The sequence below is a fragment of the Taurulus bubalis genome (assembly GCF_910589615.1).
Source record: "Taurulus bubalis genome assembly, chromosome: 3".
Lineage (NCBI taxonomy): Eukaryota > Metazoa > Chordata > Actinopteri > Perciformes > Cottidae > Taurulus > Taurulus bubalis.
In genome coordinates, this window is record NC_136591.1 from 25,462,678 (window position 1) to 25,476,713 (window position 14,036).

The 14,036-nt window shown below is 39.0% G+C and overlaps 1 protein-coding gene across 1 annotated transcript; it reads left to right on the plus strand.

The window, feature by feature from the left end:
* Window positions 1-995: 995 nt before the first annotated feature.
* Window positions 996-8,022, plus strand: gata4 (GATA binding protein 4; the record flags this gene model as incomplete). The annotated part of the gene is made up of 6 exons (XM_079214935.1): window positions 996-1,515; window positions 6,282-6,448; window positions 6,605-6,730; window positions 6,948-7,026; window positions 7,361-7,497; window positions 7,897-8,022. 6 exons carry the CDS (start codon window positions 996-998, stop codon window positions 8,020-8,022), a joined length of 1,155 nt encoding a protein of 384 aa, XP_079071061.1.
* Window positions 8,023-14,036: the final 6,014 nt, after the last annotated feature.

The following is a 14,036-nucleotide window of genomic DNA, read 5'->3' on the forward strand; positions in this document are numbered from 1 at the left end:
TGTGTTTGTAAAGCAGCCCACTGCTGCAACAGGCTTTACAATAGAATAGATATTTTTACATTTGCACGTTTGCAGAAAAATAAAACGCATATGATTATGATAGTGAAACTATAACTTTAGATCATGGAACAATTACATCACTGCAATATTAGCACCAGACACACACGAATGGTGCTATTCCCGAAAAAATAACTCGGAAATTAACAATCAACCAATCACCATTTAGTGAAAGACTGATTAAAGACCACTATGGGCAAATTGATCTTTAGACCAGCGTTTATCCGACAGGCTTCATTTCGGATAAACGAACACATATTTTGACAAATGTTGAAGATAGTTGGTGTTGGAGGATTTGAAGCAACGTAAGGACTTTAACACATAGAAAAAAAGCTGCTTTACTGTTCGAAATCATTTTATTTACAGATAATTACAACTGAAAGGGTTCTTATGAAAATTAATTTAATTAATATACGAAAAACAAAGGCTCGTTTTTTTGCAAAATCCACAAACAAGAAGATAGCAACGCGCACACAAACCATATTTTGATCGAATATAGCAGGTGGGGTATAATGGAATGAAAAACATCATATTTTAAAACGTTTTTATTTCTGTTTAAAATTACAGACAAGGAGCTTCAGCAATATATCTATAATACAATATACGTTTAATTACAATGATTTTCACATATGTTTGGCGAGAGAGAGAGAGAGAGAGAGAGAGAGAGAGAGAGAGATGCTGGATCTTGATCGCAGTCTCTCACTCCGCCTCCTCCCTCTCGTGTCTCTTCTCTCAGTTTATTCTTAACCTTCTGATAGTTGCGGATGCTGGGCTTCACTTCTTGGCTGCAGATCTGATTTTAATAAGGACCTCAGAGCCTTGCGGATTGTATTAAATCATATGTTTTTGCGCCAATAGTCAGCGGTCCCGTGCGTAACTGCAGCCACACCATCAAAACCCATTCTATCAACACGGATGCCCAGCTTCAATGAGAGGATATGTATCAGGGCATAATGACAACCAACCACGGACCCCACTCCTATGAGGCCGGATTTCTGCACAACGCCTCGGCGGGCACCTCTCCGGTGTATGTGCCCACCACCCGGGTCGTCACCCCGATGATGCCGGCGCTGCCTTACCTCCAGACGCCCGGCGCGTCACAGCAGGGCAGCCCCGCGTCGAGCCACTCGGCCTGGGCGCAGCCGTGCGCAGACACGGGGCCCTCGTACAACCACTCCCCGGTGTCTCCGCGCTTCGCCTTCTCCACCAGCCCGCCTCTGTCCTCCGGGGTGTCCGCGGCCCGGGACACGGCTTCTTACAGCAGCCCGCTAAACATCTCCGCAAACGGGAGGGAGCACTACAGCGCCCGGAGCCTCAGCGGGTCGTATCACAGCCCCTACCCGGCCTACATGAGCCCGAACGTGGGAGGAGCGTGGTCGACGTCTCCCTTTGAAAGCCCGGTCCTCCACGGTCTCCAAACCGGCGCTCATCACGGCACAACGCGGCACCCAAACATAGGTGAGCATTTGTGTTTGAGCATGTTTATACTTTGTGGAGGCCGAAATGTCACTCTGAACATTGTTTTCTCCCATAAATATGTGTTTTGACTTTTTGGAAATGATGTCATTCAGAGTGAACTGTAAAGAATGTCAAACTATCATCTTCACTGTCAGCACAACAAAAGAAATACGTGCAAATCCGCTGAAAAGAGAGAGAGAGAGAGAGAGAAAGAGAGAGAGAGAGAGAGAGAGAGAGAGAGAGAGAGAGAGAGAAGCGTGTCCCTTTTATTTATTTATATTTGTCAACGATCATTGACAATATGCCTTCAGTGTATGTCCATACAACACATGCATGAGCTGAAAGTTTGCCAAGCCTGGGAAAAATGTGAAGAAAAAAAAGATAAAAGAACAATCGTATTATCCTGAAAATTAAAAAAAAATGTGTGGATGTGAAGTATTAAAAAACTGTTTGTCAGCAAGATAATATCTTGATTAAAAGCCATCAAGATAAAGGCAGTAATTTATTAGTTGACAAAACACTAAACACACCAGATTTATTTAAATTATGATTTTATAATTACAAATATATCCATACGCTATTGTAATGATACAATACTACACAATTATATTTTCACACAAAGCAACTCAATTAGACGTCCTTTATTATTGGTATTATTATGAGGCCCGTTCAAACCTCCCTTTTCTATTTATTTGTTTGAAAGATCTGACAATAAGTGGTTTTATTGTTCATCAAACTTCTGCTGAACGAACATTTCTAGAACTTCCATTTAAAATGAAACATGTTGTGTTTTTATTCATTGGGCTCCATTTGATTAAAATGAGACTAAAAACATGAACGAGCATAAAGTGTCCGGCTGCCACGTGAGATCAATACTGTGACGCAGCGAGGCCTTGAAGGATTAAATGCTGATTTCACCTTTTGTTTCTTTAACACGGGTTTTAATTCAGTGTTGCTTATTCATGACAATTATTATGATATGGAAAGCACAACTGTAATTCATATTTATGGTATGCCAATTTTATTCCTATAAGAGAAGTTAGAGGATCATTTGATCATGCGGTCATTTGAAGGCTGCTTTGCTTAATCGCTGCATTATAGTTGTAATTATCAAGACGTTTTATACTTTATTTACACATTTACTGTTTCTTATTTCTTGTGCCTTGAGTAAATAAAGTCATTGAGGGAAATTCATTCATTCACTTTTATTTTAAATGTATAATTTTAGAAACATTTAATATACAAGATATACATTTAATTATAATACAACAATTTCATGATGATTTCCTTACTGGATAAGATAAACCAATATGCCAAATTGAGTAATAATAACAATTGATGATATACTATTTAATGCAATACTCAAACCCAAATCAAACTTAAATAACACAATACACATGTTTGGTTTATCTTCATTAATCGCATTTTGGAGTGATAGAAAATGAATAATTAACTGAACCTGAATTGATAACAGTTTATAAGGATTATTGTGTATGGGTTGTGTGTGTGATTGTGTGTATGAGGTCCCATTTGATTTGAAGTGTTTGAAGAATCTGATCCTGATCAGCAGCAGAATCTGATTCCTCACACCACACACAAGAGCCAATTATTTTAGATACAGTGAAACCATAGCTTTGATCTCAGCCCATAACTGTATGTCCTTATACTGGAAGATAATTTGGCCTATAGGTGCAGGTTGCAGTGAACTCTGGACCTTATTCCAACACATTGATTTTGCTTATTTGTCAGCTTTTCCGATAACTGCTACTTGCACCTTGTGTCGTCTAAATTAATAATCAGCGTTGTGTTTATTTGTGTCGTATTTCTTCCATTATCTACATTTTCGTCCTAATCAGATTGGTAATATCATTATTAGACATATTATCATGTATTATTGCTAGTTCTATCTTATTAACCGTTGGCTAATAGCTGATTATGTCCTCGTTTATACATTTCACTTTCTGCCTGACAAATTGTTCTTAACAGTGGTGAGATGATCATTTAAATGGTCTTCCTAAAGGTCATCTCTTTGTTTGATTTAGAAAGAGAAAAGATCAGCTGACAGGGTGACAGAAAACAGCATTGAGCCACGCTGACCTCTTCTTTTGATTAAAATCACAATCAAATCACAGTGTTTAGCCTGTTTACTCACTGCTTTTCTTCAAAGATGTTTCAGGCTTCAACTCATTGTTTTACACTCACATGAAATCAATTCAAATCTCAGTGTTTGATGAAGTACCGTTGAGCCGTGTAGTGAAAGTCTCTATTGTTCTGTTGGTGAATATAGAGAGAAGGGAAACTCCCTAAGCGGTTGCTTTTTCTTCTCAGTCAATAAAAGAAGAAATGAATCACAAGCTGTGTGAACTCTTAACTTAAATTCTTAAAAACATCAGTGAAAATATTTTTTAAATTAGTTTTTATTGATGCCTTAAAGAGGCATTCCCCAGAGAAACATCTCAGTGACTATAAACATCTATTTGTTTTATTGGATAATCATTATAACTTAAGTTTATGAACATGTATTTCACTCTGAAAGAACCCCATCTGATGAAAGTCTCCCTCACATAAGGCTTCTTTTCTTTTTTCAGGATGTAAAAATACCTTTCAAATGTTATTTAAATAAAATCAAAAAGTATCAAACCTGGAAAGGATTCAATACAGAATAATGTCACCTGTGAGTGTTACACTAATATATGTATTATTATTAATAATATTACAATAGTATTACTGCTACATTAATGTTTTAGTAAAATGTAAAATCTTGGATGTAGCTAATTTAAACAATTGCATAAACTGTGTGGTAGTTCAATTTACAACAATGCATTATATTATATACACTCATCTTGTGTTTTTTTCTTAAAAACAAGATGTGTAAATACATCATGTATGATACACCTGTCACATAAATTTGAAGTAAAAAGTGCAATATAACGTATAAAGTAAAATTGCATTTAATAGAAATAATCAAGTTAAGTACACATACCTTAATCTTGACCTTAGGTAGACTACAGTACTTTTACTAAATTATTTTACACCATTGAGAAAGGCTCCTCTATTATTTTTATACTGTATAATTTATTGGATCATAGGATTTGCATGTAAAGTCTTTATGTCAAATGTCACTAGTGACCACAGCCAAAAAAGGTCCAGTGTGCGTGACGTCTCAGAAAAGGAAATGCATATGTATAAAGCTGCTAAAATAAACATTGTACTTTTAAATACTGCCACTGTTAAACCTTATTAACCGTCACCACTGTGATAAAGGACGTGTATAGTCTTCACATATGTCACAGTTGTTTTCACCTTTGTCCTCTTATAGTGTCAGCGTTACTGATAAAGACACACACTGACATTTACACAGTGGAAAAAAAATAAACCTCCATTGAGACAGACGCACGGACACTGCAGTGTTTCTTTTGTGTATTGTCTTGTGTTGCTGCGTTGTGTTGGCTGCAAACGGCTCAAGGTTAGCTCGCCCTGCTGTGTCTGTTTTGCTCTCAGCCTTGGAGGAGGCCTGCACATGTATCAGTTACTCTGCAGCAAGGGAGCAGCAGATGGAGGCCAGATTCATTCTTTTGTTGATTTCATACTATTTATAATAAATGTGCACGGCAGAGTGTACACTTAGAATAATCAGATTTAAATGTTTGTGTTTTGCACATTTCCTCAATCTATTCTCAGCAAAACTCACGGCTGTAGATACATAAAGTAACTTTTGCTGTCACTATCAAACTACTGATTGATGCCTCCTTCCCCTGACTAGCTAAGTGGTGATACAGAGATGCCGTGCTTACTGAGAGAGACAGGGAGACAGAGAGAGAGAGAGAGAGAGAGAGCGATACGATGGACACAAAGTCTCTATTTGAATATGATGGAGCTCTATTCCGTCAATATTTCCAGCCGACTCTTTATCTGTCGGAGGCGAGAGATAAGGAGGGATTCCAGGCTGCTGCTGTGTGGGCCTGTGAGGCCGCAGCCTGCACCTCCTGCTGGTGCAGAGAGGCCCTGCAGCTGTCTGTGTTTGACAGTGCAGGAAGGTGTTTATTAAGGTGGAGATCATTATTATGTGGCATAAACTCTGCTGAGAGTTATTTTCTCTAAGAATCACAGCAATGAGCTCAGTGTGGTCTGTAAGATGATACAGTAAGTATAATGTGGAATCTATGTAACGTCTATTTCATGTTCTTTGCAATGCTATTGTAAAGTTGTTTCACTATTTCATAGCGCAACTGTTATATTACGTTTTGTTTTATGAAAGTGTTCAGTGTTATTAGTGACCGTCAGATTGAGTAAAAAAGTGCGGTGTAAGTATAGGCTCTCAGAAAAGGAAATAATCCCGAACAGCGAAAGTACTACAAATTGTACTACAGATTGTACTTCAGATTGGACTACAGATTGTACTTCGATCAAGCTGAGTAAATAAACGTTGCTACTTTTAGATGTTGCCACTTTATTCCCCCATTAACTATCACCACTGTGACAAATGAAAAACAACTTTGTGACAATTTAAAACCTGAATGGGGCAGTTAGTCTTCACATATTACTAAAACATCAACTTTTCTGAAAAACAGCTGTGGCTTCAACTTGACCCTTGTGCATTTTATTAGTGTACCCAGTGCAGTTATGAGCTCATATAGAATTGCAGGATCCTGGACCTGATAAATAACTCACAGTCTCACTTGAGTTGAGCAGATCAGACTGCAGATCAGAGAAAATCAGTTGTTTCTTGAATCAATATTTTCTTTCAATATTTTCTTTTCCATCAGACCTGTTTGATGACTTTGCTGAGGGGCGAGAGTGTGTGAATTGCGGGGCGATGTCGACCCCCCTCTGGAGGCGGGATGGTACTGGCCACTACCTGTGCAATGCCTGCGGACTGTACCACAAGATGAACGGCATCAACAGACCTCTCATCAAACCTCAACGACGGCTGGTGGGTGACAGTGGAGCCCTTTTGTACTATCACAGTGAAGCAATACAGTGTGTTAATGGATGATAAGTTCACCTGCTGTACACCTCAGGGAAAATGAATGCGTTTTGTTTTTCTCCTTTTATAACGGAGGGCTCTGACACATTTTATATGCTGCAGTCTGCCTCGAGGAGGGTTGGCCTGTCCTGCACCAACTGTCACACCACCACCACCACCCTGTGGCGACGAAACGCAGAGGGAGAGCCAGTCTGCAACGCCTGTGGCCTCTACATGAAACTCCATGGGGTGAGTGCATATCTGCTACTGCTGAAATATTGTATCTAACCACTTTAAGCACATTTATATTTTAAATTAAAAGCAATCATTCACAGACTTTTTGAAAATGTCTCTTTAGAAATTAGTGGATCCTCTGAATCTTAATCTCTCGCCAGCCTCCATGATGCTACACTTCTATCTGCTGTGGACTGCTAAAGGGTATTTATTTGACCTTGTTTGTTGACAGGTAGCACGACCCCTGGCCATGAAGAAAGAGGGGATCCAGACCCGCAAACGCAAACCCAAAAACCTCAAGTCCCAAACTGGTGAGCTTCAAAACCACATGTGCTTAGGTTCGTGTAGGTATATATATATATATATATATATATATATATATATATATATATATATATATATATATACACACATATATATATATATACACATATATATATATATATATATATATATATATATATATATATATATATATATATATATATATATATATATATATGTGTATATATATATGTGTATATATGTGTATATATATTATATTAACTGGATCATACTGTATATAGATAATACTTACTAAAGAGGCCCAATCACATGTGCATGTCTGTGAATGTGTAATGACTTCAGTTCTGGGATCCTCCACAGGGACCCCAGGAAGTGATGGGACTCCAGTCACGCCAAGCAGCACTCCCCGGGCCTCCAGCACCACTGAGGAGCCCCGACAGATAAAGACAGAGCCGGACACCCACAGCTTGTACACACACCATAGCGCGCACGCACAGGTTGGACACCTTTTTAGTCAAATTTTTGATTCATTTTTACATCGCTAATTGTGAGTCTGTACATTAGAGAGTCTATGATTGTGATGATGAAAGAGGTGCAGACCCTCCTTCTCATCACATTCAGCTAGAACCTAATGAGCCCAGGGAATTGTATTATGACATGGCCCAAAATGTCATCATAGCTTATGATAAAACAACAGTTAAGACTCAATTATTATGACCCAGAATGTACAATACAGAGTATTATTTTGTTGTATTGATATTGTATTGTATTGATATTTATCACACATGATATGACAATGAAAGGAAAGGTCAAAGTCTCTATCTGTGAAGGACAGATTATGTAACAGATTCCCATACTGGCCTTTTTACACACCATTTTCTTCTCTATCCATCTAGATTTCAGCCCTACCAGCCTACATGGCAGCTCAAGGCGGTGCCCTTCCTCTCAAGATGTCCCCTGGGGGCCACGGCATGTCTTCTGGCTCCAAAGCCGAGCCCTGGAACAACCTCATCCTGGCCTAGAAGACCTGCAACACAGCCTTTCAAACCATCCCGATTAAAACTTTCCGGGAAGCAGACTGCCGCTCTGGATGCAAATGCTCCTGCAGCCTTCACACCGCTCAATGCCTTCAATGCAACGCTTTGGGACAAACGTTTGGGCGCCACAACAGAAATGGAGATCTCTAACAGAACTGCACTGATGCAGTGCATTCAACCGCAGCAATCGATGGACTGAATGGAGTTTGTTGAAGCGCAGCACTGTGATTAGACAACTCTTGATGTGAAAACTTGTTTTTGGTCACTCTACCATGCAGGGCATAAGGTGAAAGATTGTGTAACATAAACCAGTAACAAATATCTGTAATGACCAGTCTTTATCTCCTTGAGTTATTTTTATTTCAATATTCTTTTTCATTTTCATATTATTGCGGACAATTTTGCCCAAAAAAAGATGAACACTCAAACCATGAAAATAATCATAGCAGCACACATTAATGTCAAACGTCGCGCCATGGAGGAGTTATTGCTCGTGTACTAAAAGGGTCAGCTCACAATAAGAAAATATATATATAAAAAACTCAAAAGCTCTTTACAGAACAAACAATGTGCCGGTTACTCACTGATCCACAGCCTTCATGTGGATAGTTTTTACTATTTTGTGTGTTTGGTAGATTATTTAAACTGTTAAAACGTGATCCTGTTTTAAGATTACATCCAGTCATTAGCGGTAGGGCGGCTCTGTCTCAGCAGCAATATCTCAGAACTTAAGCAAATAACACTATCTGCAAAACAAAACACCAGTCGGGGTAAAACAATAAATATGCATGTGATTAGTGATATGGGTGAACTGACCCTTTACACACTTCCCCAAATTGACACACTGATTAAAGTAATTTATATGTGATACCAATGATTATAAAGCATTCTAAAACAGGTGTGTTTTCATCTAATTTCACAAAGAAAAGCTAATCAGGAGCATTTCTCATAAACGTACTGTAACTCAGAAGGAATGGCTCAAGACATCCATCACTCCTCAACACCACAGATATGATCTTAAACATGATCTCCCACTCAGTGCAATAGAAACAGTTCCCTGTCTTTTGTTTCTGGATTAGTCCTGAACTGTGTGCCTTTTTGATTTAAAGTGTAAAAAAAAAATACGTGTCAGTATTGACACCTCTATGAAAAAATACATGAAAGACTACCTATGAAGCAAGGGAGTTGCTCATGATGAATGTGCATGGAAGTCATTGCACATAGCTCCCTCTGCTGACACAAGAGCAGATGTGCATCCATAAGAAAGCATCTGTCATCCCGTTAGTATTTATTATTAGATGCACAACGCAAAACCACACAGTCATCAAACTATCTATTCACTGAAGGTTGTTTGACTTTATGACGGTGCATCGTATCAAGACTGTACAGATTGTTACAAATACTCAATGCTTTAATTTGCTTGTGGCGACATGTCTAAATGTGGGATATCCACACATTTAATGACCAACAAATATATGAGCATATATGTAAAAAAAAAACTCCACTCCAGTATAATTGTAATACACCATTAGTGTTATATTGTAAGTAAAGAAAGACACAGTGAGAGATGTACATGTGGACTCTCTTGGTGTGCACTAACACTACCTGATCCCCTTCCTCTGTGTGCAACTGTAGCGCTATCGAGGAAACTAATAAAGACAAAGCATTTTGACATGATACAAATGGTATGTATGATGTAAAAGTCTGGTGTCATTCACTCCACTTCAAAGTCATATCGAACATGTGTGATATATATCGTCTTGGCTTCTTCAGCATCTTTGCAAAGAGGGTGGTAATCGGACAACTTGTGGAGCTTCTTCTGAAAACTGTATCCTTCCAATTTCCAAGTATTCTTTTGTGAATGTTGCAATATCTTTGATGAAAAGCTCGACGGTACATTGATTGAAGTCTTCAGTCAGCTTCTCTCTGATGAACTCGGCATATTTGCCCTGCACCATCTCCTTCCAGCACTGTTGAAACGTGATCCTTATTTGATCCTGGATGGTGTCAGGTAATTGTGAGCTAAAAGTGTAATCAAGTGCAAACATACATCCTCTTTCTAGGTATTCCTCAAAGCGTTCATTTTTTTCTGAAAGCAGAACCTGTGCAGCTTCGATCATAGTGTTTGCCTCCTGTGTGCAGATTTCTTTCTCCTCTTCTGGTAAGCTTTCAAAAATACTATGCATATTTTTAAAGTAACTCTTCCAGGCCTGCCCCTGCACAATGTTTATCAAAGAAAAACGTACAGATCTCAGGGGGTGTTTCACAGCAGCAAAGAAAATTTCACATAAATGATTTATTTCAGTCTTTTCAGCTGCTTTAATGTAGCTCTTGTGGTCCTCAGTTTGATCCATACAGTCCACTTGGATATAGTTAATATCCTTGAACAGATTTTCTTTAGCTCCTTTGAATCCCCAGCATTTCAAATAACCAATGCAAGTCTTTACCCCGTACATGCTCCACCACTCCTGCGCTTTCTGGACCAGGTTCAGCATGCATGCGTCCGTGTTTCTAGCCAAACACGGGCTGTTCATGGTGAAAACGTACACCTTCCAGTCCTCTGAGACAGACTCTGACTCCAGAAGTTCCTGCGTTTGTTTGATAATGATGTCCTCGCTGTGTTCTCCGTTGTTGTAATTTGGATAATAAGGTCCATACATGACAATCTCTTCTTGTTTCTCAATAACTGCCCATGAATGCTGCTTATCTTCTTCACCACATTCCTCGGTGATGTCATGGTGAAACTCCAAAAACTTCTTGTTGACTGACTCGTTGAGTGAAATGTTATCTTTGGCCTGTCTGAACTTGAGATGCTCCAATACTTTCTTCACAGAGTACTGTGTGTCAGCCCATGATAACATCAGCTCGAAGAAGCTCCCGGTGTCAGTTAGCTTTTTGGTCCCTCCATTCACACAAGCTTCAGACGTGCAGCTCATCCTGACACAAAGATATTGCATATAAAGGCAGATACGTTTGGGCAAATGACACAAAAACACTGTGAAACTGGTGCCGTTTATGATGTTTTTTAAAAACTTCTAAGTGGACAAGCGATGAGAATTTTGGTTGCATTTTTAAAGTAACAGTTTGACATTTTGGGAAATACACTTATTTGCAGTCTTGCAGAGAGTTAGAAGAGAGGATACATATACCTTGTTTGTTTCAACAAAAATATTGAAGTGAAAAAATGACTGGAAGTGACTGGAAGAAGCCAAGACATCCAATTCATATTTTGTGAACTTTAGAAGTGCCAGTGGGGAGATTTCATTACCTTTGGCCAGGGCCTCGCTAACCATTTTACCCCAGTTGCCAGTCTTATACTAAGCTAAGCGAACCGGCTGCAGATTCCTTTTTTTAAATGTATTTTTAATTTTTATTTTTATTAAGGCAAGTACACAAAGAAACAGTGCAATTGTGATACATTTAACATTTTTCTCTCTCCCCCCCCAGCATTCAAGTCAACAGTATCATTCTTCTTGTGAACAAACTCCCTCCCCAACCAACAGAAACAACAACAACAACCTCTTAATTGAGTGCAGATTCATTTTTAAATGGCTGTGGTGCATTCATCTAACTCTCCAAAAAGGCACATAATGGTGAACTCCTTTAGGATAATTTACAATTTCGTTAAAATACTCAAAGTTCAAAGTCAATAACAAACAGTCATGCAGTTAGTTATATTAAAAGAGCAGTGTGTGGGATTTAGTGGCGTATAGAGCTGAGGTTGCATTTCAACTGAATACTCCTCCCCTCCCCTCCCTATTCTTTGTGTTCTTTTGCATCATAACTCACCTGAAATACCCTCTGTCCTGAAACAAACCATCTGCATAAATAAACCTTGACTTTCCTGTTGAAAATTGGTGCTTAAAGAATCAGTTTGACTCCACATATGAACTTAATATATACACCGTAAGTACTTACTTTAGTATGGCATGCTCTGTGGCTCTGTCAGTCTCACATCTGTGCTGCAGAGTTTTAAGACATTTCTTTGTGCACAGCGGAGGCTCCTTTTCACATCCATTCAACAGAGGACGTTTGTGGCTCAACCTGAACAGAAAATGTCTGATTATCATGGCGGATCAGAGAACAGTGCATGTGCAGTGGCTGTTGAGATTAACTAAATGCTGTTTGGTTTTGTTTGACATTTGAGGAAAATGTTAGTTTGATGTTTCTGCTGAAAGACTAAAATAATTTAAGAGCTCATGCAATGCCTTCAGCAAATTCAGCAAAAAAAAGCCAGACACAATGAGAATGCAAGGAACAGTCTCGTCTCCTCTCTTTCAGGTCACACGGTAGATGCTTTTTGTCAAAAGTAAGAACTGAGTTTACTCACATGGGAAGTTCAAACCAGATTTTAAGGGATCCAATTCAATTGAAATGTATCTCTTCTTTTCTCTTGTAGGGTCAGTCACGTACATGCAGCACAGCTCACTGGTCTCCCGATTACAAGAGAAACCGCTCTGACGAACAAAGTGACAGCTGATGGGTTGCACTCCCAACATGTTTACCTGGAACTGCTTCAGAGATAGTGACTTTCCGCACTGAGCTCCTCCTCTTGGTAATGCTCACGGCCATGTGGATATTCACAAACCCTGCACTTCGTTGATGTATTGCCTCTTTCAGCCAAGCTTCTGTGTTTGGTCCTCAACTGTCTTGTGGTATCCTCAGCTATCGAAGCGAAGAAAATAAAAGTAGAAGACAAATGGAAATGTATCAGATGCTCCTGGTTAGTCCAGGTCCATTCCTGTAAACTGTAATGTGATACACTGTTTGGGATGTTGGCTGCAGTCCATGACCTTCTACCCTCGAGCAAAACCTATTTAGTTGTAATTGCACAATTAGTCCTTGGTTCACATAGCTGAAAGAGTCAGTCTATTACTCCAAATGATGTGTGTTCAGGTTTATTATGGCAATGGCGATGCTGTGAAAAAGAATTTAGCAAAAAGCTAATCTTTTTTGTAGAAGAATGAAGAAGGAAGGGATGAAGTGAGTTTTTAAAAACACACTTAATTCTTTATGTTCTACCACCGACCTCTACTGTCAAACTGATCAGTGAAGTATGAGTGCAATAATCAAACTGGCCAAAATTGCCCAAGGGGTAAAAACACAAAAGGCAAAAGTTATGGTTGAGTGAGACAAATTACATTTGGCAATTTATAGAGCCTGATATATCATATATAGATTAAAACCATTTTGAACTCATCAAAACAACAACTGTGGAGGTTTGGTGCCTGCAGCTTTTGTTGAGCAACAACCTTTCTTATAGACAGTCTTTGGCAACAACACAGCAAACTGTAATTAATCTCCTTTGAGCTTTCATCTTTTCAGCTGATCGAGGAAAACATGTCCAGACAGTGTTGCTTTAAGACAAAGGAATGTAAATACATATGAGGAGACTGTTACAAACAGAGCCATGCAGAGGAACTCGTTTGACAGGATCAGGGTGTGTTTCTGGTTTCAGACAGAGTCGCTAATGTGCGATCAGGTCATGGTTTGTTTCACAACTGAAATGCTACAATCAGAGGTATTCACTTATAGTGATTTTACATAAAAGGTCTCAATAAATACTGGATGGATTGCCAGGAAATTGTATCATGGCCTTTTTCATCACCTACTGTTTAAGGAACTGCCATATACTTTGTTAGACATTCACATCCTCCTCAGGATGATTTGTAATCACTTTGGGGATTCCCTGATTCATCGTCTCACACCATCATCAACATTATAATTAGTTGAAAACTCTGGTTTATGAGCAAATACCTGCCAAGCTAATGGCATTCCCATCAGCCTGCAGCTGCACTTTGTGTTTAGTGTTAATTATCAAATGTTAGTGAGGAAACCTAAATATAGGGCTGAGGAAACATAGGCCTGAATGTCATCATGGTTATAGGGAACTTGATAGCTCAAAGCACCGCTGTGTGTTCAGTCTCAAAGAGCTGCTCTGTTGGCTGCAGACTCTTTTTTACTGCAGAAAAGCATGATCAGAAATGACCATACAATTT